The following is a 27299-nucleotide window of genomic DNA, read 5'->3' on the forward strand; positions in this document are numbered from 1 at the left end:
AGGGGAAAAAAATACATCAGCGTTAATGAGCAAATGAAAAGACATTACCAAAAAACGCTCATTAAAGACTTACTTGATTTCTACAAGGATTTCACCTCTCATCTCGGGTCGGTGCCTGTTCCCCGGCATTCCGTACCCCGGCCCCTATGGGGAAAAAGACACTAGCATTAGTACATTAATGCATGGACACAAGGGGAACCTCTTATCAAAAAACTTACCTGGAAGCCAAGCAAGTTTGGTTCTCACCAATCCGAAAATCCAGTGAAGTAACTGGATACCAACGCGCCCCTGCATCAGAAGCAGGATGGAGAGCTTGTCCTTCCAGACCCTAAGAAGGATACTTCTGCAAGCCAGACAAGCCAGATTTGGGGGCCCGGTCCAGTCCGTCTTCCGAACCCTGCGCATCACCTTAAAGAGGTCACAGCAGCGCGAACCAGGCCAGCGCCTCCGTGGGAGTCAGGTGAGCGTAACAGAACGCGAAGCCTTCCTACAAATTCCCACCCAGGCGCTATGGAAAGTTCTGAGGCTGATCAGTTGGCCCAATTACTGGGGGAATTACGGGCCAAAGTACATGCCGCTCGTCAAGAGACTAATGCCCTCAGGAGGGAATTAATAATATCAAAGGAAAGAACTGATGACCTGGCCAGACAGCTTTTGCAAGGTCAAGCTGGGCAAACTCCTCTACCCGGTTCCGGAGGGAACCCCGCTCCTGTGGTTTCCAGTAACCCTGTGCAGATTAATCTACCTGGAAACATGCCGCTGGCCCCACCCGAACGCTTTGCTGGGGACCCCAAACGATTTGCCGTATTCATGAATCAGTGTCGTTTGCACTTCCTATGCAGACCTGGGGCCTTCCCTAATGATCAGACCAAGGTAGCCTTTGTATTGTCATATCTCAGCGGCTGCGCTGCCGATTGGTCAGTTCCACTGGTTACTCAAGATGACCCGATTCTCCGTGATTTTCAAAGGTTTCAAGCAAGCATGGAAAGGTTATTTGCTCGACACTCTCAGGGGCAGGCTCTGGAAGACGGACTTCTATCCCTGCGACAGGGCAATCAGGACCTCCTATCCTATATTGCAACCTTTAATAGACTAATTGTGGAAACGGGATGGCCAGAGGATAAAAGATTCACGTTGTTTTATTGAGGCCTTCGCGGAGAACTTAAAGATGTCTTGGCCCAAGTTGTAAATCCGCCCCAAGAATGCACAGAGTATATAGACTTAGTAGTCCAATTGGATCACAGACTTCAAAACAGAAAAGCAGATCGGTCCAGGTTTGAGACCCGGGTGTTGGTCAAGACCCATGCTAATCCCAAGGGAGTTGATGTCTCTGAGCCTATGCAAATTGGAGGGGTTAAAGGACCCTTAACTCAAAAGGAACGTGAAAGGAGGTGGCAGTTTAAATTATGTCTTTATTGTGGGAATTCTGGACACTTTCTACGAGATTGCCCGGCAAAACCGCCCCGAAAGGCGGTAGGAGCCGCTGATAAAAACCATGAAAACTCTGTTTCGGGAAACGACTCTGCCCGACAAGTGTAGGGGTCCGCTTGCCGAGCTTGAAAACTAACTCTCAGACCTCGCATTTCATTGTGCCAATGGTTCTCGTAGATCCAGAACAGCCTAAGCGGTTGCATGCAATAAAGGCATACATCGATAGGGGGCTATTGGAAACTATGTGGATCGTGAATTGGTCTCTAGGATTAACCTCCCTCTCCGTCCTAACACCAGCAAAGATGTCATCACCACAGTCGATGGAACTGAAATTGCCTCTGGATCGGTAACACATTCCATTACTGAGGTGACTCTTATTGGTCCCGACGGCCATCGGGAGGGTGTTGTGTTTGATGTAATCAAGGCTCCACAGTTTCAGGTTCTTCTTGAAATCCCTTGGTTAGAGACACATAATCCTCGAATTGATTGGCGAGCTAAGAAAATAACCTTCCCGAATTGTACACAAACCTGCTACCCAGAAAACCTGAAGATTAATCTAGCATCTGTAACCTCTGCCTCCATGCAACTACCTCCAGAATACCAAGACTTTCAGGAAGTCTTCCAAAAGGAACAGGCCAACACGTTACCTCCTCACAGATCATACGATTGCCAAATCGATCTGGTGCCCGGTGCACAACCCCCTTGTAGCAGGATTTATGCCCTTACCGAACCTGAGAATCTGCATTTGAGACAATATTTGGATCAATACATAGCTAATGGTTTTATTTGCCCGTCAAAGTCCCCGGCATCCTCGGCTTTGTTCTTGTGCCCAAAAAAGAAGGCGACCTTAGAACTTGTATCGATTACCATGCATTGAACCAGATAACGGTTAAAAACCGTTATTCTCTGCCTCTGATCCCTGAACTCCTTGACCAGGTGAAGGATGCTTGCATATACACCAAGTTAGATCTCCGGGGGGCTTATCATCTGGTACGAGTTAAAGAAGGTGACAAATGGAAAACTGCCTTTCCGTAATAAATACGGATTATTCGAGAACCAGGTGATGCCTTTCGGATTATGTAACGCGTCGGCTGCCTTCCAATACTTCATGAATGATGTCCTTCGGGAACTCATCGATGTTTGTGTTGTCATATATATCGATGACATTCTGGTGTACTCCTCTTCGGAATCTGATCACAGAAAACACGTCAGGGCAGTACTTGAAAAACTGCGCCACCACAAACTATTTGCTAAATTGGAGAAATGTGTTTTCCATACCACAGAAGTCGAGTTTCTAGGTTTCATCCTGACACCCAAAGGAGTCCGAATGGACTCAAGAAAAGTGGATGCCATCCTCAAATGGCCATCACCTAGCTCTGTAAAAGGGGTTCAAAGCATGCTCGGCTTTGCCAATTTTTATCGCAGGTTTATCCCGGAATTTTCACGCGTGGTACAACCCATTACTGCACTCTTGAGGAAAAATAAACGTTTTGAATGGTCTGAAGAAGCCGAGCAGGCCTTTCAGGATTTAAAAGCTAAGTTTACCTCCGCACCTATATTGAAACACCCGCGTCCAGATCTCCCTTATGTCGTCGAGACTGACGCATCCAGCCTAGCCATGGGAGCTGTCCTGTCCCAAAGAGATCCCGAAACCAACCAACTGCATCCCGTAGCATTTTGGTCCAGAAAATTCTCGGCACCCGAGGTTAATTATGCAATCACGGACAAAGAACTGTTAGCCATTAAGTCCGCTTTTAAAGCCTGGCGGCATTATCTGCTTGGCGCTCGACATACCATCACAGTGATCACTGATCACCGGAATTTACAGTATTTGAAAACCGCCAAGGCTCAGTCATCACGGCAGCTCCGATGGGCTTTGTTTTTTGCTGAATTTGATTTCGTGATCACCTATCGACCTGGCTGCAAGAATGGCAAAGCAGACGCCTTATCCCGAATTGGAATGGGAGAATCTGATACAAACTCAGAACCAGTACCAATAATTCCCAAACAGAGGATTCTAGGCATGACTTCGTTACAGACGCTGGAAGACATTCAAGCCAGAGTGAAACAACTCCTGGACCCTACAACCTTACAGAAATGGATAAAAAAGGGATCAGACTTTACCATAGATAATGGTTTACCTTATTTCCAAGGACGCTTATTCCTGCCACATAAGGAATTACACGAACTAGTTATTTCCGGTTATCATGATACATTAATAGAGGGACACCCTGGTATTGCCAAGGCAGAGGAAAAGGTGAAACGACAATTTTGGTGGCCCTCTTGGCGAAAAGATGTTAAATCTTTTGTGATGTCCTGTGGTGTTTGCGCCCAAAATAAAAGTCAAAAGAAAAGACCAGCCGGTTTCCTTCAACCTCTAGACATACCACCAGCACCCTGGCACACCCTATCAATGGATTTTATTACGGACCTGCCTCCTTGTTCGGGGTACAATACTATTCTGGTAATTGTGGATTTGTTTTCCAAAATGGCCCACTTTATTCCTTTGAAAGGTTTACCTTCAGCTTCTGTCCTAGCCAAAGAATTCCTCGAAAATATTGTTCGGCTACATGGATTCCCATCTATACTAATCTCTGACCGGGGAAGCCAATTCATTTCCCACTTCTGGCGCAAATGTTGTCAAATGGCGCAGATCGACGTAAGATTATCGACCAGTCACCACCCTCAGACCGATGGTCAGACCGAGAGGACAAATCAGACCCTTGAACAGTACTTACGGTGTATGTTACAGCAATCTGAAAGCAACTGGAAAGACATTCTTTGGATAGCCGAATACGCATATAATAATTCGGTACACTCTGGAACTGGCCACAGTCATTTTTATACTTTGTTTGGGCATTACCCTCGAACCTCAAACCTTGACTCACCTCAGAACCTCGGAATGCCTGCAGTAGAACATCTGCATTCTACAATTACCCAAGCCTTCAAAGAGGCAACTACGCATTTACAACAAGCCAAGAGAAAATACAAGGAGAATGCTGATCTACATCGGAGTGAAGCACCTCTGTATCAGATTGGGGATCAAGTGTGGTTAGCTACCAGACATTTACCACTCAAAGGGCCTCGAACCTTTAACCCAAAATATCTGGGACCTTATTCTATTACGGCAATAATGAACCCAGTGGCTGTTAAACTTGATTTACCAGCTAGTATGCAAATTCACCCTGTTTTTCATGTGTCACTTCTGAAACCAGTGGTACCCGGAACCCGACTACTCAAACCTCCAGAACCTATTCTAATAGATGGGGAGCCCGAATTCGAAGTGAAGAACATTTTAGACTCAAAAATGTTTAGGTCAAAACTGTTCTACCTAATTGATTGGAAGGGGTACGGACCTCAGGAGAGGTCGTGGGAACCCAGCGACCATGTGCATGCACCTCGATTAGTCAGGAAATTCCACCGACTCTTCCCAGACAAACCAAAACCCCCGGAGGGAACAACCTTGGGAGGGGCCTTGGGGGGGAATGCTGTCATGATGCCCGCTCCCGGGGAGCCGGTTCAAGCCCGGCGTCCCCAAAAGCGGACATCCAGTCCCCAAGGAAGGACCCAGCAACCCCATATAGGGGCCCTTTGGACAGTGTCCTGGTGCCTATGGCGCCAGGCTCATAAAAGACATCAGTCCTGGCGCCAGAGGCGCCAGGCTCATTATGGGAATGCTTGGGTGCACTTACCTGATGCAGACCATGCTGCAGGATCCCGGCCTCCTTGAGGCCTGAAAGGAACTACTTTACCTGTGGGACCAATTTACCATCCGGGCGTGGTCGGGGAAGGATACATACCTGATTGGAGGAAGGATACATACCTGGAACTTCTTCCAAGGCTATTTAAACCCCACCCGAACAGCCACACGTGCTTCGCGTTGTTCTGCATCTAGCAGCTGGACGCTCACCGTGTCTGCTCCTGCATCCTGACTTCTGCCACCCCTGCCAGCATCCTGGATCACCTGCAAAGGAAGCGAAGAAGAGAACAGAAGAAGGAAAAGTCCTTACCTGCTAAATCCGCATCCCAGAGACATCTCACCGACAATCCTGAAAAGGAAGACTTTAATTTAAAAGCTCATCGCGTCGATCGCTGCAGCGCCGCATTCCACTCACCTTTCCAGGGCGCCTCCATGTTCAGCAGCGATCATCCGGATTCGCAGTCACGCCCCAGCGCCTAGGGAGAAAAAGACCAGAACAAAAGGTGAGAGAGAGAAGGGAATAAGGAAAGCTAAATCTCCATGTTAAGACTTACCTGTTGATTCATTCCCTCTTCATTTCGGGTCCGTGCCGCATCCTGGCATTTCCGGACCCCGGCCCCTAAGGGGAAAAAAAGACATCAGCGTTAATGAGCGAATGAAAAGACATTACCAAAAAACGCTCATTAAAGACTTACTTGATTTCTACAAGGATTTCACCTCTCATCTCGGGTCGGTGCCTGTTCCCCGGCATTCCGTACCCCGGCCCCTATGGGGAAAAAGACACTAGCATTAGTACATTAATGCATGGACACAAGGGGAACCTCTTATCAAAAAACTTACCTGGAAGCCAAGCAAGTTTGGTTCTCACCAATCCGAAAATCCAGTGAAGTAACTGGATACCAACGCGCCCCTGCATCAGAAGCAGGATGGAGAGCTTGTCCTTCCAGACCCTAAGAAGGATACTTCTGCGAGCCAGACAAGCCAGATTTGGGGGCCCGGTTTAGTCCGTCTTCCGAACCCTGCGCATCACCTTAGAAGAGGTCACAGCAGCGCGAACCAGGCCAGCGCCTCCGTGGGAGTCAGGTGAGTGTAACAGTGTGTGACGCAAGTCACTTGCTCCCGGGCCGTACTCCCTCCGCATTTGTCCCTGTTTCTGGCCCGTGGGTGCTAGGTCTTACCTGGTTGTTGCAGGTGCTATGTGCTATAGTTCGTCCATGTACGAAAGGACATCTGCAGCATCCGTCTGCCCGGCCCGTTGTGCAATCCGTCACAGGTCATGTGACTGTAACCGAACGTATCCCGTTATATTATTTAACCTGAGCGTGCGTTCGCAATCCGCCACAGATCATGTGATGGTTGCCAGGGAAAATGTTACATTTCATTGGTTATCACAGATACGTGTTACCCGGAAGACAGGCACCTCTGTCAGTCACTGATGCCTGGCCACTACGGTCTCGGCTCACCCTGCACGTATTCTTGCGCCGGGGCCGTGTTGGATAATTGAGAACGAGTGTGTGCAATTGCTCTCACTTATACAGGCTGATGTCATTCATTGCCCAAACACATTGTGTCTGTGCCCAGAAGTTTAGCTAATCATAGCTAAAGTTTGCCAGGGGATATTCTCATTCAGCCCTAATTGGTCTGTTTTCAGACGGAAGACCCATTTTTGCTCTCTTTTTAGGAGTAAATTGGCCATGTCCCCACCTCTCCTCGGACAGGTCAATTTCTCTATTATTGTCCATCTGATTTCGTTGGCTTTATGTTTACTTAGTTTAAAGTGTTCCACCATTGGGGCATTTTCCCGTTCTGTTCTTATACACGACTGGTGCTCTTGTATGCGTTTTTTTATAGGTCTGGTGGTCACACACTTTTCGGCTCCGGGCTGCTTTTTCCGCTCCCCGCTTTACAATTGGTCTAAATTTCTGAGACTAAAAAGACCAGGACATGGAGACAGGGCGCTGACCCTAGCTCACTTTTTGCCAGGTCAGGACTCCACCTCTGACCACTGAGGACACAATTTACCGTAGGAATCTTTTCCACATGAGCCCAGATGAAAATACCATGTCAAGTCAACTGTTACAATCAGGTCAGTGACCTTTAATGGTCGCCAACGCGATATGATGTATATATATATATATATATATGTTATAGACATTGTATACACCAGGGCTCTGTTGAATAATACACTGCAAATGGCATGCGTAGACTACAAATAACACCAGCAGGTAAACATTACAAAGTGGGGATCCCCGTTGGGAAAATAGTAAATGGAACATAGACTAACACCAGATTGCGAATTATGATAAAAGACAAGAATCAATCATATCTTGTGTTGTGTATTTGAAGTTTGAATAGTACTAATAGAACTGTTCATTCGAAAGCCATGATTGGCAGTTATTAACCAAACGGTGACGTGTACATATTGTTGTTTTCTGTTACACAGGGTCACCCGTCTGTCCCAGCCAAAAGACACACTAAGGAGGTGGTAAAGTAACTCTCCCGCCTTCTTCTTTGTTTGAAACCCAACTATTGGTATGTGCTAATTAGACCTACCTCCTAGTTGAAAACCATAAGACTGTCCTGAAGAAAGCGACCACACCATACACGCTGTCGCTGAAACCGGTAGACAGTAATTGCTACAGTCTATAGATACGAATGCAATTCTCTATATATGAGCAATTTGTTACCTCACTTCATCATATGCAGTAAGAAGAACATCTAGGGAAACTCATATTGAAGTGAGGATCGTCTCTATGTTGGTTTAAAAACACAATTTGTGAGTTTTTATACGTTGTGTTTGTATTTGTGTTTCTTCTCTTTTTTAAACTTCGATGTGTGTGGTTGTTACACAATCCCGGGGTCATTAAAGTTTTTATAACCCAGTGGATGTGTACACACCCAACCACGACACTACCGAGTGTAAACCTGGCTATTTGTCTCTTCCAATACAGACACATAGTGGAAGAGAGTTGTTGAGGAGCATGACTTCAACAAGGCTGAATGTTATTAACAACAACTAGAAGTGAATAGTTTATTTTCTTATTCTGTCTCCTTTTTGTAGGCGATACACCAGCGCTACACAGGGACAGATTTGGGTAGGAGGAAGGGATATCTAGAAATTCAACTCTATCCCTTTCTGTCCTCTCTCAAAGCCTTGTAGTGTCTGCGAGTGGCAAAATCCACAGCAGTCCTTTGTTGTCTCTCTTTAAAACAAATTCTGCCCTCAACCACAGTAGTTTTATCCATAAAGCAGGCGAGTTGCCTGCTTTTGGAGATCAGACGTGTTTTGGTTTTAACCAAATTAGAATCACAGTCGGCATTTGCCCTACATTTTGTGGTATCATGTTCATAGAGTAAGGGCACTTCCCTGTTAACTCAAGCTTTTGGCTCCCCCATTTTCTGTAAATGATCTCAGAACGGTGCCTCAATACACAATCACAAGGTGGTATTAAGAACACATCTTAGGTTCTCTCCAAAAATAATTTCCAAATTGCATGTCAGTCAATCAATCAAATGGTCAACTTTCTTCCAAAACCTACAAAACACGGGAAGAAAGGTCACTACATACACTTGAACGCTGTAGGGCAGTCATGTACTCCCTCAATAGAACTAAAGAACTAAGAAAAACACGTCTATTTTTTGTTTCAGTGACAACAGGAAGGGAAGGTGATCCAGTGACAAAGACAAGGATTGCATGATTTATAATTAAGTGTATATAACTATGTTACTCACTAGCAAATATATACCTTCCTTTTACCCCTAAAAAACACCCAACACATCCCTCAAGCCCAGGGATAGTATCTCTCCAGGACTGAAATCTCTGCACTGGCTCCCTGTGGCTGCGAGGATTAAGTTCAAAACCCTCTGCATTTTCCACAAGGACTTCTGGGGCCTTGGGCCTCAATACCTTCAACTCTCTCTTCCTAAATATCTTCCTTCTCGAGCTCTCCGCTCATCCGCTTCCAACACCCTCAGGGTCATTCACTTCTCCAAGCAACGAGTTGGTGGTAGATCTCTTTCTTCTGCTGGTGCCTCCCTCTGGAACAGCCTCCCTGCCTCCGTGAAACTTGAAGAGAATCATCTCCGGTTCCGGAGGCACCTCAAAACCTTCCTCTTTGTTTCTGATTTCTCTCCTCCTCTCCCTGCTGACTTCCTGGCTGAATCTGACATTGGACTGGTTACCTGGCCACCCTCTGATCTCTGGCCCAGGTCCCCTCTCCCGCCAGTTGCACACCTGCACTGCCTTCCTGGTAACCCCGCACTTGAGGACTGTTCTGTATCCCTACTAGTCCCACTACCAGCACTTGACACCTGATGTCTGCACTTACCCTTGCACTTGCCACTTGTGGGCCGTTCTTTTACGTATTATTTATTCATCCCATGTACTGCACTTTCCACCTCCCCCACACTTTCTCTCTTCCCCTTCCAATGCACTTGCGCGATCTGAATGACACCTGGCCTAGTAGGATCGCTGTCTGTACTCCCTCTGTTCCCCCTCCCTTGCTGAAGTACCACTAGAGCAATTTGTAAAGAGGCTATATTGAGTTGTGTTCACACTTTCACATAGCACTATTCTGTAGATACTAAGGCAAGAATAGAGTCACAAGTGGTGCAAAGGGTTTTAAAACATGTATTTGCAACTGTCCTTTCAACTCACCTACCACCTTCATCAGGTACTGCTTGCTAACCTATGCAAAGCATATGAATCCAAGCAGATTCATAAGCCAAAGAAGACACACAATATTTACCTAGTAATCATCTTTCTGTGGTTTGTATGTGCATAGAATCACATGCACCCTGCCATCCTACCCTCTTGGGAGTGAAGGAACAGGTCCACTTTACAATCTAGTATGTACTCATATACGGTCAGAATTACAAACAATCTGTGGATGTCGACGCATGAGGCTCATGGGTACCTGTACATGTAGGAAAAGCATAGTGTGACAGAAAGGCCTCTGTTGATGCACCCTTTTTTATGTAGAAACTACAAATTAGAAACATAGGAACTGATAAGAAATTCATGAGCTGGATGAATACATTGACGTGTTGAAACATTAATTCCAACTGTGCCCGAAGAAGTGATACAAGTGCTAACATCTTGAACATGTTTTAATTTTATTTTCAATAGTCTTTAAATATAATTTGATCTATTGCTATGTTACCTTTAAGGAACACAAATGAATTTGGAATTCAGAATTGTATTTTTAGGAAATGCATATATTGATAGATTCAGCCATGTAGTCTTCAGATTTTGAACAACTAAGTACAGCCCTGCTCAAGCCATCACATATTTAAAAATATCTAATCGTGTGCAATAAAAGAATAGAATATATTTAAAAACAAAAACCAAAAAATATATAACTATTTTTAATACATTTAAAAGGTACTGATTTAAGAATGATTTTGCTGGTCTCGAGTACACCATAAATGCACGTTTTATCATGTGCATCCGAAATATAGACTTTGAAAATAGTCAATAATAAGTCACAAACTTTGGGTAACATGATAAACCTTATAGTCTAGCTAAATAAAATATCCAATCAGTATGGTAATCTTTCACAAGAAAGAAATTGTTTCAGTACGCACATGCAAACCCATCTAAAAATAAATCCCACTCCATTTAGAAATAAGCCTTAGCACTGCAGAAGTTAGCAGACATGTCAGAATAGCAGTTCAATATGACCTTCACTTGGGTGACAAGTCAAGCCTGTGTAGCCTGGATGCATTGTTACTGTATGGTTGGTTATGGCATCAACGGTGCTTGTATTTGAGTTTTGGCTCTCCCCTCGGTCTTTGAGAAATATTTGGATTGCCACCTCATCGTCTCCATTGCATAAATGTAGCTTGTATAATCTGTTCATCCCTCAAACCTGGCCCTGCTCAGTTATCGTGATATGTCATTGTCACATCCATGATAATTCTTTCCATGTTGTTCTTCTTCTGTCGCTTGTCAGCCACTTGTTTTTTGCACTTCTCTGTTTTTCCTTTTTCCTGTCTTTAGGAGAGAGTTCTGAAACATGTGTCTCTCCAGTTGTTTTGGACTATGACACCCATGATCCCTCTTTATTGACTATGTTGCCTAGGGCTGATGAAAGCTGTAGTCCAAAACATCTGGCCATTCAAAACATAACAGAACCCTGCTTTAAGAGATAATGTTGGTGAATAATGTCAATTCTGTTGTGAACCTTTGTAATGTATATTGATGCAGGTTTTAGAAACAAAACGCATTTGGCCTTAATATATTATTTTAACTCTGGTCTTATTTTGTGGCAGCAAATGGGACATCAAGCAGCCAACTGTCCACACCGAAATCCAAGCAGTCTCCAATCTCCACACCCACCAGCCCTGGAAGCCTGCGTAAGCACAAGGTACTGTAAGACAAGCAAAGGCAATACAATTGGATAGGATATAGTTTTCTCCCTACTTGTCTCAGCACCCCACAGCTCCATCTTCCTTCTCAACGTAATAACATATCAGGTTTATTATTGGAAAGGTAAGGACCTGCTTCCTGAAATTCCTGTAAGACTCGTATAAGGTTGTGAACCCACTAGCATTCTTGTTGGGCCCTTGTACTGTCTTTCAAGTGTTACAGGTGGCGTCTTGTCCTTAAAGTTGAAATATTTCATTAAAACATGTGTCACTTTTTGATTCTGTTACATGCATAAATAACTCTGCTCCTGTTATTTTACCTTTGTGTTTCCTGTATTTTTTACAAATGTGTTTTTGTGTCATTTTTGCGTTTTGCATTGTTTTCCATAGCAAACATTTATGAATTATTTTCTGATCAAATACCTAGAAGATTATACTGGTGACTATGAGTAACATTCACAGAAAATATTTTCTCCATATGCACTGCTTAATTTGTTCTGGGTTTAGCTGGTGGCCAACACTGTCACTCTTTTTTCAGCACTGGCACTCTTGAAGCTGCAGGTTACAGCTGAGCTGCAGAGTCCTTCCTTGGTCATGGCCTCCCCGGCCGTGCCTCGTTGTTTGCATTTTTCTTTTCTTTTAGGAGATCAGACCTGACTGCTCCCAGTACTTCACTGCGGAGCAGACAGTCACAGTCAGATCTTCTTCTTAAAAAGAAAATGGCAACAATGAGGCGGCAGTACTGCACGTCAAGGCCTCTGCAGCCACTCCACACAGTGTTTAATAGCAGGCCAGTTCAGCTGCAGAGGCCTTGGTGCACTGTGCGGCCACCTCGGTTTTGACAGAGCAGACAGTCAGATCTTCTTCCACCCAAATAAATGCCCAACAACGAGGGGATCCAGTGTCCGCACAGCGCACCTAGGCCTCTGCAGCCAAAGGCCTGCTATTAGCCACGACTCCACAGTGTTTAATAGCAGGCCAGCTCAGCTGCAGAGGCCTTGGAGCGCTGTGTGGCCACCTCGGTTTTGACAGAGAAGACAGTTAGATCTTCTTCCACCCAAATAAATGCCCAACAACGAGGCAGACAAGCAGCCGCACAGCGCCCCTAGGTCTCTGCAGCCGCTGGCCTGCTATTAGCCACGACTCCACACAGTGTTTAATAGCAGGCCAGCTCAACTGCAGAGGCCTTGGTGCACTGTGCGGCCACCTCGGTTTTGGCAGAGCAGACAGTCAGATCTTCTTCCACTGAAATAAATGCCCAACAACGAGGCGGACAAGCAGCCGCACAGCGCACCTAGGCCTCTGCAGCTGGCCTGTTTGTAATCACTCTGTGTTTAGCAGGCCAGCTGCGGAGGCCTTGCTGGCAGTGCACTGTGCAGCCGTCGGGCTGCCTTGTTGTTGACTTTTATAGTTGTTCTTTTTTTGGGGGGAGGAGATCAATGGGCATTGAATCTTTCTCCACCCCACCCCAAAATAGAGTGCTGCAGTGCTATTAAACTGCATGCAGAGACGTCTTTATGGGTGGGGGTTGGAAAATGGGGTACCTGGAGGGGGACCCACAAGATCTCCAACAGGGCTATCTGCCCAAGTGGCTCAGAGTTGTGCACACTAAAGTTGGTGAGCGACACTTAAGTTGCCTGTTTATGTGTTCTAGCAAGCAGATCCAGAGTCACAAAGGCTGCACAAATCAGCTCGGATTCTATTCATTTTAGTTTACCAGTTTTGGATGCTTATACACTGGCATTTAGATATTGCTCCTGATGTTGGCATATAAGAAAACTTAGACATGAGGGTAAAGAGATGGCCCCAGTTTACCGAATATCACCTAGTAGGGGATTACATTCTAGGTTACCAAGGACTACAGTCACCAGTTTAGCCACTTGACCACATCTGTGTAGTGGAGCCTTTCTAGTGAAGGATTGAGTGCAATGCATTTCCCAAGAGGCCAGTATTTCATAAAGGCAACTTGCGCTGGGGCACAGTCAGTCACATGTTCTCAAAGTTGCCACATCCCGATATGCTTTTGCACATTGTTCATTCAGTCTCTGCCTGAAAGAGTGATAATCAGTGAGTAAGTGGAATGGGGCACGTTTGAGCAAAATACATGTGTATTACTCAGTACATAAGTAAGATAGCTAAGCAGGTTGGCCTCTCGCTGCGGCGATGTGTGTGTAATGTGCAGGTTGCAGCGTCGAATCCCTCAAGACCAATTTACCCTTTCATCCTTCTGAGGTCAGCAAAAGTGTACAAACTTCGATTGGGTGATAATTTTATGTTAACATGTTCTAAGTACAGTGCTTTGGCGAAAGTGCTATATAACGAACAAATCATCATTATACATGTTAGTATTTCTATATGTTGCCTGGGGAGTGCGTAGCAAGGCTATATCACATAAATGCAACATGTAAAACATGGGTTAAGCTCATGAAATAATTGTATTTCTTCGTAGTGTACATGAAGCAACACAGGTTCTAACATGATGCAGTGTGATTCCATTATTGTTTTATATGTTGAACTGTAATACCTATGTACTAACATTGCGTAAGTGTTCTCATTGGGTTGCACAGCGTCAAATAGTTTTATCCACAGTTGCAAAATGTCCTGCAGTGGGGGATGGGAGGAATCAGGGTTAGAAAAACGTCACCTCAACATAGTTAGCAGACCACATCTCTTTCCAACCATTGCTTTGTTGTACACTGGACTTGTTAACCGGGACCTAATAAACACTGACCATGCCATGCTAACTGGACCTTCTGAACCAGATAAAGCTGGGCCTAATGTACTACATTTGTAATTGTAATTATTCTTTTATAACATACTTAATTCTGAACAGTTTCTAAGCCAGAGCCCGAGATTTGAATCTGTGTTGCTATGCAAGACACATGCGCTGCCCCTGAGCTATCCTCTGGGCCTATCCTCCTAGCACATTCATGCTGTGTTAACTGGGCATAATGGAATTTGGCCATGCTGCTCTAATTGGGTACATTGGATCTTGGCGCTAACTGGCAATAATGGAATTTTGACAATGCTATACTATTGCAGATTAGTGCAATGGAACCTTGGCTATACTTCTCAACCCATGTATGCTCCTTCCCCATAAACCCCACTACTAGCCCATGCCAGCCGTTACAGCAATGCCAAACATGTGACATGGAACAGGAGCAGTGTGAGGGGCTGGTAGTGCACCCATCTAGCACTGAGCTGGGCCGTGGGCACCAGTGTCCCGCTAGCCCCAGCATTAGTGAGCCAAGATGTTTTGGGCCCTGGCACTTATTTATTTTACAGATCAAGCACTGTCCATATGTGTACATTCTAAAGGAAAAGTCTGTCCATGGGTAGGACGGCCCTCCCGTCCCTTGCACACTATACAATACTAGAAAGCCAGTCAATATTCATTCAAAGTTAGGGTAGACTCTCTAGTCAACATATTAGTACACAATTGTATAGTTCAACCATAAACAAATGTTCTTGTTAACATCAAGGTTTCCACAAGTGGTTGATAATCCAAAAGGAACTGACGCGTTTCGGGGTATACACCGCTTCTTCAAGAGCAAATTCAGACTACAAGGGAAAACAAAAAACTAAATAAAGCCATATACATCTTGTGTACTATTCATGGTGAGTAAAAAATTCAATTCTATTCATTTGAAAAACATAACAAAATCAGTGATACTACCAAGATGAGGCTTATCACATTTTAAAGAATAAATATTCCATGTTTAAAGATGAAAACATGAAAATCCATCACCAAGAGCAAGCTGGATGTGAGCAAGTATTGGGGTAGATGAATCCTCATGAGTAATCTGCCATTCACCTAGCATGTGATGCCCATTCATACAGAAAGAGCCCATTCAAAAAGGAGGGGATTACTTGAGCACCTTGAACAAGGTTTCAAAAGTAAGCGAATGATGCAATGAAGAGGAAGATCTATCGGAGTGCCAATCCCTGCAATAAGTAGAGAAAGCACAAAACGTAACTCAGGCTGCTAGTAATTCCAAAAATTGCATTCCAAAATCAATATATCATGACATAATCCAGCGATTACACATCTGCAAATGTCCACATTCATCCACTTCGGGATGACCAATCACTGGTTTCCTAAACCTCTACGTGCGGTATAACGCTAATGGTTAATTATGTTCCCACGTAGCAGATATGATATGATATAGCATTTATAACGCGCCTATACACAAGTGTTTCAAGGCAAGGGGGGGGGGCAAAGGGAGGACAGACAACGATCCTACTAGGCCAGGTGTCATTCAGATTGTGCAAGTGCATGGGAAGGGGGGAAAGGAAAAGTGCATGGGAAGGGGGGAAAGGAAAAATGCGCAGGGGGAGGGTAGAGGGGAAAGTGCAGTACATGGGAAGTGGAATAATAAGACACATAAACAGCCAGCTAGTGGTCAGTGCAAGGAAGTGCAGACGTAAGGGCTGGTAGGGGGACTGAAGGGATACAGAAAAACAGTCCCCAAGTACAGGGTTTACCAGGGAGGCAGTGCAGGTGGGTAATTGACAGGGCCTGGGCCAGAGATCAGAAGGGTGGCCAGATAACCAGTGCAATTTCAGTCAGGAATTCAGCAAGGGAGGGGACGAGAGAAAGCAGAAGCAAAGAGGAAGGTTTTGAGGTGTTTCCAGAACCGGAGATGGTTCTCCTCGAGTTTCAGGGAGGCAGGAAGGCTGTTCCAGAGAGAGGCCCCTGCCGAAGAGAGGGATCTACTACCAACTCGTTGCTTGGAGAAGCGACTGACCCTAAGGGAGTTGGAGGCAGATGAGCGAAGAGCTCGAGAGGGAAGATATTTAGGAAGAGAGAGTTGAAGGTAGTGCGGCACCAGACCCCAGAAGGCCTTGTGTACAATGCAGAGGGTTTTGAACTTAATCCTCACAGCCACTGGGAGCCAGTGCATAGATTTCAGTCCGGAGAGATACAATCCCTGGGTTGAGGCCAAGGACAAGTCTCGCAGTCCTGTTCTGGATAAGTTGCAGAGGGCAGAGAGTGGAGGCAGGCAGATTTAGATAGAGGCTGTTACAGTAGTCCAGCTTGGAGAGGACCAGGTTCTGGAGACGGTTAGCTTCTGGGGGAAGGAGAGGAAAGGAAGAATACCTCTAAGGAGGTGCAGCTGGTAGTGTGACTTCTTAGAGACGTCAGAGATGTGAGGGGAGAAGGAGAGTGCAGAGTCGAAGATGACCCCGAGGTTTTTAGCCTTGCAGGTGGGAGTGGGAGGAGGGCCAAGAGAGGCCGGCCAGAGAGCTGCAGGGAAGGAGGGAGTGGGTGTGCCGATGAGTAGAATCCCAGTCTTACTGGCATTAAGGCAGAGGTCGTTGGCGGCACACCATTCCTAGATGGCAGACAGACAGTCAGAGATGAGGGAAGGAGAGGAGGAGGCCGAGGGTAGCCTGAAAATGCTCTGGGTATCATCCACATAGCACTGAAAGTTGGGGCAGAGAGCAGCGATGCGGTGGGCAAGGAGTGCCAGGTATTGGTTGAACAGCCAGGGAGAGAGGTTACACATGTAGAGAAAAAGATGTCAGAAAGGAAGGACCCAAGTTGGACCAGGGAGGGTCGGTCGGAGAGGAAAGAAGTCAGCCATGCCAGAGCCTGACCAGTGATACCCAGGTTATCACAGAGATGGTTGAGCAGGATGGCATGGTTGACAGTGTCAAAAGTAGAAGGGAGATCAAGCAAGATAAGAACGCAAGGGGTGTTAGAGTCGAGGTTGGTGAGAGGGTCTTCACGGATGTTCAGGAGAGCAGTTCTGTGCTTCTGGCAGCTCTGAAGCCAGACTGATGGTCATGAATATAACCAACAGATTCAGTGTGGAGATAGAGCTGGGAGATGGCCAGTTTCTCCAGGAGCTTTCCCAGGAAGGGTGTGATGGAGATTGGGCGATAGTTAGCTGGTTAGGAGGGATCAGCAGAGGGTTTCTTAAGAAGAGGGTGCACAAGGGAGTGCTTCAGTGGGGCAGGGAAGAATCCAGTGGTGAAGGAGTGTTTGCAGAAATCCGCCAGGGCAGGAGCCAGGGAGTCAATGTGATCCTTGATAGTTTTGGAGGAACAGGGATGAACCTGTTTCGATGAGACTTTCATAGATCAGACTTGTCTAGAAAACTCGTCTGGAGAGAAAAGGGGAAAGGCCGAGAAGGAGGGTGGAGGGGTGGCTGCAGAAGTGCCAGATAAATCCCTGTAACCAAAAGGTATGTCAAGTAAAGAGCTTGACCTCTCAACATATATTCTGATCAACACACTATTCATAACGCCGTATATTTCTCACAATGTAGAGGAAACAAATTCACTCACCCCTCCCAAAGTCTTGGAACCGCAAATTCACTAAATAGTTCCACACACGCAGTAACGAGTGTCCAAATCCAGTTCTAGCCGACTAGTAAATATATGTCTTCTGCGACCTGTCATTCACCTTCGCCGACCTACAATCTAAAACAAAGTCGAGATTAAGAAAACTGAAGAGAATTCTTAACATGTTACTCATGTACCCACACCAAAATATAGCCCCAGAGGACTGTAATAGATGATTATGCTTACCCGATCGCAAAAGCGACTCCACAGAATGTCAGGATGAAAACAGGGAATACGTCTCCTCGCTAGACGCTGTCAAACAAGCCTACTAAGAGCTGTTTTATACACGCCATGATAGGGTAATGAACTCAGTTTTACAAGAGAGACGAAAAACGGACTAACCACTCTTCCCACAGATGCACACCTCCATCTTGGACCGGGTCTGCCACCCATTCACAAGCATTAAATTCACTAGATAGTTAATCTAGTTCCCTTCTTATTGATATGGGACACCATTAACTGTAATCCTTTACTTAAAACAAAATGTTGCAAAAAATGATGGGAAAAGCTAAAAAATAACAAATAGAAAAAATGCCAGGTCAACATCCTGATGGCTGATGGGAATAGACATATCCATTCATTCTCAAATCGGTCACTCAAATGATGATATTGAAATTAAACTCTCCATTCTTATAAAGACGGTTTAAACACCTTACACGTTGAAATAGCATCTTTTGATCACTGCAACACTTTCAATATGTTCAAGTCCCTATACTTAAATATTCAGCAGTATTTATACAAGTAAGTATAACTTTAATCAACTGAAAAGATTATATTTGTTAACGCAGACGCAACAAAGCACATTCATGAAGTTAAACACTATTAGCAACTATCTAAACAGGTGCTGCTTGGTATTATTCATATTCTACCGCTCACACTGTCTAGTCAGATGTACATCTTAATTACAAAGTCATGCTGCATTTTAACACAATAGAGATCACTCAATTGGTACAAGGTATTCACAAATATAGATGCATAATTTTCAGATATCAAACAAACCCATACCAACAAAAATAACAGTACAAACAATTCAGGAAAAAAATCCTCATTGAGACCTTTAGGTTGTACAGTGTCAAGTAAATGTACCCGGTACATATCTCTCTGTTGGAGGGACTGATAATTACCCCTCCACCCTCTCCCTGGATGTTTAACTTCTTCCAGTACCTGGAATTTTAATTGGGCTACAGTATGTTGATGTTCGTAAAAGTGTCTTGCCACTGGAGATCTAGGATTATTACACCTAACGTTGGACTTGTGCTCAGTCCAACGCTCTTTCACAGGTCTCATGGTTTGGCCCACGTAAAGTTGTCCACAAGGGCATTTGATGGCATATATTACCCCTGCAGTGAGACTAGTAGCATAGTCCCTTAATTTAAACCTTTTGCCCATTTGTGGTTTGAAATAGTGCCACCTTTCAAGATGTTGTTGCAGTGACTGCAACCCAGGCAGGGGAAAGTCCCCTTTCTTTTAGTTTCCAGGAATAACTGTCGATCTTTGGGAAGTTTCTGAGCCCTCAGTAGTTTTCCTTGAGGTTTCTTCTTTTTTCAAAAGCCATCATAGGGGCTTTGGGAAAAAGTTTGTGAAGGACAGGATCGTTAAGTAGCATGTTCCAGTGTTTGTTTGATAATTTTACTTATCTGGAAGCGTTGTCTTGAAAACTTGGATATAAACAACAAAGGAACCTCCTTAGTCTAATGTTTATTACCAAGTAGCTGCGCTCTAGATACTTCACTGGATCATGACTTAGACTTGTCGAGGATCTGCAATGGGTAGCCCCAATTCTTAAATTTGTCTATCAAGATAGAGCATTCCATGTCCGGACCAGCAGGGTGTGATATTATCCTTTTCAACCTGAGGGTTTGGTTGTAGGACAAACTTTTTAGCATGGCTCTAGGATGAAAACTAGTGTAGTGTAACAAGTTGTTGGAATCTGTTGGCTTATGGTATACCATAGTAGATATGTTACCCTCCTTGATCTGTAAACTTACATCTAGGAACTGTTGTGAGGGAGAACCAACCTGTAGAGTAAATTTAATACGTGGGTGTTCTGTATTCAAATACTCATAGAACTGCATAAGTTCATCTTTTGATCCACACCATATACCATAAATATCATCAATTAATCTCTTTCATGTAAGGATGTATGAAGCCCATTTGAGGTTGTCAAGAATGTCAGCCATGGCCCCAGTATATGATAATACATTAATGTATACATTTGAGAAGGATTTCATTCTTGACCACCGTTTACCTGACATGTCCCAAAACAAGAGTCAGGCAGAGTGATGCAATGTACAATAACCACACACACCTGATGGCCCTTTACCTTCCTACAGGGATAAACGGTGGAGCATGAGAGCACACTACGAGCAAGGCCAAACGCACGAAAAAGCAGCTATTCCGGACTAGCAGTTCAAGTGGAGGAGAAAGGTGGCAAGACCTGAAAGGATGATGAGGAGGGAATTGCCCATGCCCATTTCAACTCAGACTTATAAAGCCTCCGATATGGGAATCACAAGACTGGGAAGGACAGCTGGCATGTGGTGTGACAAGAATCAATGGTGCATGGGGGCCTCCCGCATTGATAACTCAGGCGGGGAGACACGCTGGCTACTGTGGTACCATTCCTGACTCCAGAAGCAAGACAAGACAACGGGTTCAACACAGCCAGAGAGTCGAGAAAGCTGATAGCAAACCAAACTGTGTTTAGCCCAAGAGTGCAATTGGCAACATTATATGAACACAAGGAACCTATAAACAAAAAACTTGTGTGTGTTTCAACATTTGTGGACAGCCCAGAGAAGGGCCAGCTGCAGAGTGGTCCGGTGCCGCAGGAGTGCTCATTCGAAGGACTCTGGCTGACCCCTTTGTTTTGTGTTGAAACTACAAGTACCAGAAGGCCCTAGGAGAGAGCGATGTGAGGTTTCAGAGTGGTCCTATAAGGGTCAAATCCCTTGTACAATCGAATGTCTCTGACCTGTTGCCAAGAGAAAACTAGGGGAAGGGAACCCCCCCCTCGATTTCTGATCGAATTGTGAACATTGTGACCTAAACAAGTGTGAAACCAATGGAGGGATGCCAAGATAAAGCTAGGGGAAGGAAACCCCTGCTTTCCAATAGGGTTGTGAAATTGTGAATTAAGGCAAGTGTGAACCCAACGGAGGGATGTCAAGGGTAAGCTAGGGAAAAGGTAACCACGTTTTCTGAAGAGATGAAGCTAATCTTGAACTGCATTAGAAGCTCATGAAGATTGTGTTGAAATGGCTATGTGAACCCGACGGAGGGAGGCCAAGGGAAAAGCTAAAAGAAGTAAATCTTGCATCGTGATAAAACAAAGTGAACTGTGAAATTGGCAAATGTGAACCCGTTGAGGGATGAATGCGAATCAGGGTGAAGCAAGATGCATCTGAGAACATTGTGTTGATATTAAGAGTGAAAGGCCGTAGTGAACCTGACAGAGGGAGGCCCACGTTGCAAGAAGGATCTGAGCCTGGCAGAGGGAGATCCAAAGGGTGAAGAGCAATTGCTCAAGGTGCAAGATCACTGAAGGAACTTTTGTTTGTTTGTTGTTTTGGTCCAGCAGGCCTTCTAAGGCAAGAGACTTTGTAGAAAAGAGACTTGGCCCCTGAAGGTCCTAGTATCGTTGAATGGAATAGTGAACCTCATGCTGGAGAGGCCCAGGAGTGTGCTGTGCTCAGAAGTCCCGCCTTGTCCCATGCTTAAAACGGCGGGAAGGGATACCCCAGCCACACCATCCTGACTTATCATTTTGTGAACACTTCTTTCTTTTCTGGTGAACATTATCCCACACTCTTTTTGTAACTTAGTGGTAAGGATTGGCAATATTTTTTTTTAGTATTAGGACAGCCTTATTACTATTTGATTGTGGTTTCTTTTTCCCATCTTAGCTTTAGGTTTAGGCGTTTTTCTCACCCATTCATACAGTTTAATAAACAAGCTTTGAACTGTGATCACTTGTGTCTGTCTTTACTGTTGCCACCATGAGTTCCTCACACGACACAGAGAGTATGAGGGACTTTTCAGAAATGAAAATCCACTTTATTTGCTCGATGCAAGCAATTCCCCCAATAATACTGGGGGAAGATGAAATGAAAAGTGATCAAAATGTTGTCTGGAGTAGGAAAATGTGTTTACTGACATCAGGCTTGCGTTAGGAAGGGTGAAAGAGGACAGGGGTAGGGTTGGGAGTGGAGGAATCCCCCAAGATTACTCTGGTAACATTATAAGACATGCTCAGAAAAAAAAGTGTGTCACACGAACAGGAGAGTGAAAGGGAGTAATGGGAGAGGGTCAGAGAGAGGAAACACAAAAGAGGGGAATTGGTGGACCAAGAAAAGAGGAGGGAGATGCATGGTGTGTCTCAAGGAAGACTGGAAGGCATTTGAATGTCCGAGCATTTTGCCCTTACAAAAGGAATAGGCAAACATTATGTTACAATGGGAATTGTCATACTCAGGAATGATTACAGCGGGAACAGAAATAGGAGAAAACATGTCACTGGGGCAGTCTTTTAGACTTGCACAGATCACATTTACTAGGCAGGGATCAATGGGTCTTTGCAAACAAGTGGTACAATGTGTAAAATGGACACAGACGTGGCCTGCGGAATACAATGAAAAGAGCCATGGCAAATGGACCCTGAATAACTAACAGATGCACAAGAGTGAGGGAGGGGTCAACTCACCTACATTGCATGCTTTGTTGTCCCATTCCTGACTCGATCCTTAGAATTCCCAATGTTTGGAATTTACATGCACCTAGTATGTGCAGCCGGTGCATAAATCATGCACACATAATGTAGATTTAGACACACGAAGTAGATATTACAGCTTTTTTAAATTTGACTTTAGATTGTTTTTCTAATCATGTTGTTGTTGATTACATCTATGATAGGTGTGCAGATGCAAATTACTTTTCTACCAGCTTTCCGAATGTTGATAATCTCCCGGGTCCAGCCCTTATTGAAAAAAGAAATGCATAGTCTTCCAAGAAGCTTGATTCTCCCAAGCACAAACACTTGACAAGTGAAGTGACAAGCTTAATGTTCTACCAGGTCTGGGTGTGCGAGTGGAGATCATGGAAGCCATTGTGGTTATAGAGTAGGATCTGGCAGAGTGAGCTGTAGTTTAGGGAAGAATCCATTGAAGCAGTAGGATCCGGGGAAGGTAGGGCGCAGTCAAGATTAGGCATCCACGAGAAACCATTTGAGTATTGGTGGATCACAGGATCCTGTAGGAGTGCGATTTGAGAGATCCCTATAATAATAGACTCCAAGTAAATCTCTGCTTAATAATGTTTAGGAGAAGAACATGTGAAGCTGGATATTCCATGTAGACTGTGTGTCTGACCAACCACTGACAGCATTGGCACATGCAGGAATGTACTAACCACTTTCCCACATCCGTTCCGCATTCGTGAGAGCATCACAGAGGAACTTAAAGAGGTCATGACGGGCCCTTCTATATCTGCACTAATTCCATCTAACCGCCCCCACTCGCACCATCATATTGAGTAAGACAACAAAGTTAGGTTGCAACAAACTTTCTTCCATTTCTACAAAGCTAAGAGTGTGTTTACTGACCCTCTATAGCCATGTTTGATGCAGAGATAGCGGTACATATATCTCCATGTAATCAACAGTGTCTGTACGAACACCCGATGAAGGGAAAGTTCAACAGTGCAAATTAAAAATGTGTAACTCTGTACTTCAGAATCCTCAAATAGTGAGCCATAAAAGAGAGGGGACATTTAGTTAAAACATTTGGAGCAGGAAATAACATGTTGGATGGCTCTATTTAAGGCTATATAAATTGTCTGCAATGCCACATGCTTAAAATCCACCCATTTTGCAGGACCAAAAGCAGGCATGTCCCAGCAAATCCTTGGGAGGAGCAAATGGGTTTTCACAACAAGTCACATGTCCTTGTGATGAGGGCCGTGGGTCAATAAAAAGAGATGGTGGGATGGGTACCACCTGAATTTATAGCTGATGTCCGGCCAGAGGAGTGAAGCACAGGCTCAAAAGACAGGTTACGGGCCAGACAAGCTGCAGTTATCTGTATCTGGGCTGCTAAAACAGGCAAGACCTTCAGAGGGTGAAATGGGGGCCAGGAAGAAATGTTGGACTAGCAGAAGACTTTCCTGGCAATGTGATTTGAAAGAGAAGTGTTACCTACCGGGAACCTGAACTCTGCTTTCCATAAAAGTCTTCTGTTACTGAAATATTTTTTATCCTGACTCCCTATCCACGATTTTGGATTGGTGTGCCTCCAACTATCTTTGACATAATGCTAGTAAGATGGAAAGCCTTCTCATTGGGCCGCCTGCCCCCGCTTTCCTTGGGTCCGCTACACTCACCTTCCTGTGAGGCAAAAAACCTTGGTGTCGTCTTCGACTCCACTCTCCTTCTCTCCTCACATCAGGGACCTTGCCAAGAAGGCCTACTTCCAACTGCACCACCTCAGAGGTATCCTACTTTTTTTACTTTCCCACAGAAGCTCACTGTCTCCAGAGCCCTGATTCTCTCCAGGCTGGACTACTGCAATAGCCTTTCTCAATCTGCCTATCTCTACTCTTTGCCCCCTGCAACTAATCCAGAACAGGACTGTGAGACTTATCCGTGGCCTCAAGCCCAGGGACCGTATCTCTCCAGCCCAGAAATCTCTCCACTGGCCCCCGGTGGTTGCCAGGATCAGACCCTCTTTATCGTCCACAAGGCTTTCTGGGGTCAAGCTCACACTACATCCAACTCTCTCTTCCAAAATACCTTCCTTCTAGAGCCCTTTTCTCTGCTACCTTCAACTCTCTGAGGGCCAGACGCTTCTCCAGGCAGAGAGTGGGGCTAGGTCTCTTTCCCCTGCTGGTGCCCCCCTCTGCCTCTCTCAGACTTGAGCCGGACCACCTGAAGTGCCGGAAGCAGCTAAACACCCTCCTTTTCTTCTCTGCCATCTCTCTCTCACTGCCTTGCTAACTTACCTATCTGCAGCGCCGACTGGTTGCTTGGTTCCCTCAGGGTCTCACTGGGTACCAGGCCCCTTCTCGACCAGTCTTCCTTTACACTGCCTCCTGGCCTACCGCACACTTATGGGATGTAACTGTAACCCCTACAGCCCCCTTCCTCCTTGCACTTAACCAGAGCCGCGCTACCCTGGCTGCACTTACTCAGAGCCATGCTGCCCTGATCGCACTTCCACCTTTCCTCTCCTTTGCACTTCTCCCTCATCTGCCCCCTGCACTTCTATTGTCACACTTGCATGATCCGAATGACACAAGGCCTAGTAGGATCGTTTGTCCTTTCCTCCCTTTCCTGCCTATGTCTTCCCTCCCTTGTCTTGTGGCACCTTCAATCACTGGTGTACAGGTGCATTATAAATGCCTTATCATATTTTATAGCCGTTAAAAAAACACGTTTTGTGGGCCTAGTGCACAGCAAGACCAGGTTGCTGAAACCTGATGAAAATAGTTATGCAAGTTGGCAGGAACTGCAAAAATAACTCACTGCTGCGAGTGGATATATGGTACATGATTCACCTTTACTTGCATTGTAGTAATTGGCAGATGGTTTTAGAAAGACGTCTACGGGCCCGGTTTTCAATGGTTTTTCCAAGTACAAAAAGAATTTGCGCTCACTAAAAAGCAATCTTTGTATATGTTTAAACTGGGCCCAGTGACCATAAGAATAACAATAATCAGATGTTCACATAAATGCTCACGCTGTGGGCGCAGATTGTGACGTATGTGAACAGGGATAAATGTAACTGAATGAAATTCAGCATCTCCAGCAGACAGTGCACCACCAGAAGCCAGCACACGTGCTGACTTGAAGTCCGCTGCTGCGACAAGGAAAGGACCCGAAAACAAGCCTTCTTTGCCTACACACAATACTATGGAACCTCCTCCCCGTCAGCATCAGACTTGCCCCTACGCGCCTACAATTCAGAAAAGAACTCAAGATCCACCTGTAGTCCCTCCTCCTCAACACCTAGGCCATCACATTGACCCCCGCGCCACCAAACTTGCTAGAAGCCATCTGCCCCTTTCCTCCCGGCCACCCTGTACAGCTATACCCCTCCTTTGTGTCCATCAATACCCTACCCCCGCTCTATATCTGTGCTGTTGTTACCTCTCAAAGGTGCACCGTTACGCATCTGTACTGTTGTATACCTCTGTAAAGCACTCTGTTGCTTCTCGTAGCTAGGTCTGTGCTCAATAAATAGCTTAATAATAATAATAATAAAAATGGCCAGGGAGGCTTGCCTCCTCGTTTTGAATGTTTGGAATGGGAGTGGCTGGAGAAGAGATCCGGCGCAGGCAGTTTACATGAGGGCCACACCTGCAAACTCACACAGAGCATGCCATTCAACAACGGTAAGCAAATGACAGGCTGCTTTTTTTTGTAGTAACATTTTCCACCTGCTACAACTTTGGCAAACGAGCTGGAGCAATTCCCAATTTTTAGAAAACCTTTCCCTAAAAATGTTTCCCTTCCACAATGTTTTACACCACTTTCATCTGAATGTGTGTATTTGTGTGCCTTCACGTTTCTACTTCCCTGCCGGGTACTTGCTCCTGTATATGTACTTCATCCTTGAAACTAAGGCTGCTCTTATGGCCATTTTGTAGCAGAGGCCAAAGTGTAGAAAGAGGCAGTGGAACTATGTTCCCCTCTGCTTCTCCTACCCGATGCTCCCCACAACCTCACATACATCAACACTTCCCCTCCCCAAAACAAAGCCTATAGTTGTATCCTGCCTTATATTCACTCCACCCACCAACACAGTCTTTTACAACTAATATCAAGACTGAAAGAAAATACATCTTAAAAGACCATCATTACTTTCAGTCATGTCCCCCCACAGCATTTAGCTTTATCTACCCTCTCCTCTCTAGACTCCCATCATTCACACATCTTGAAGGACATGCCGAGAACTATCCCCACCCCTCTCTCCCTAACCCAGCTGTGGCTACATCAATTGCATGCAGATGATACTCAAACAGAAGCCGAATGCTGATGTCTGCGATGCAGGGCAATGTGGTGGTTTGGGATTTGGGAGTTATGTCCCAAGCAGGCTATTGAAATAATCAAAAACAAAACAGCGCATGCAAGGTAGCTCAGCAAGATTGTACACTAGCTAGAGCATTCCCATCAGGGCGCAGGTTCGAATCCCCAGTAGGATGCAAGCAGAAAACAAAATATGCCTTTGTGTGCTATCCAGGAAGAGTGCTTCTGGGGTGACAAAAAGTAAGGTTATCCCAAAATGTATAAGAACGTTGTACCCTTTAGTTCCCGCCCACTCAGACCTCTGCATTTGAAGACATGGAAACATTGGTGCTGTTTGCATGTGATTCACTGGGAGTCACTATGCAGACAACGTGTGGGTCAGTCCCAGGTTATTGCCTTACTGAAGACTTGGCGCTGCTTTTATTGTTG

The 27299-nt window shown here is 45.2% G+C and overlaps 1 protein-coding gene across 11 annotated transcripts in view; it reads left to right on the forward strand.

Annotated features, from left to right (window-relative positions):
- Positions 1 to 27299, forward strand: part of DCX (doublecortin) — a 419812-nt gene that overhangs the window by 372591 nt on the left and 19922 nt on the right. For all 11 annotated transcript variants that reach the window (XM_069612602.1, XM_069612600.1, XM_069612606.1 and 8 more), the window contains one exon: positions 11405 to 11499. In XM_069612602.1, the coding sequence (XP_069468703.1) occupies positions 11405 to 11499 (95 nt within the window). The remainder of the gene's footprint in view (positions 1 to 11404; positions 11500 to 27299) is intronic.

This window comes from Ambystoma mexicanum, chromosome 5p, assembly GCF_040938575.1.
Source record: "Ambystoma mexicanum isolate Mex_15411 chromosome 5p, UKY_AmexF1_1, whole genome shotgun sequence".
NCBI lineage: Eukaryota > Metazoa > Chordata > Amphibia > Caudata > Ambystomatidae > Ambystoma > Ambystoma mexicanum.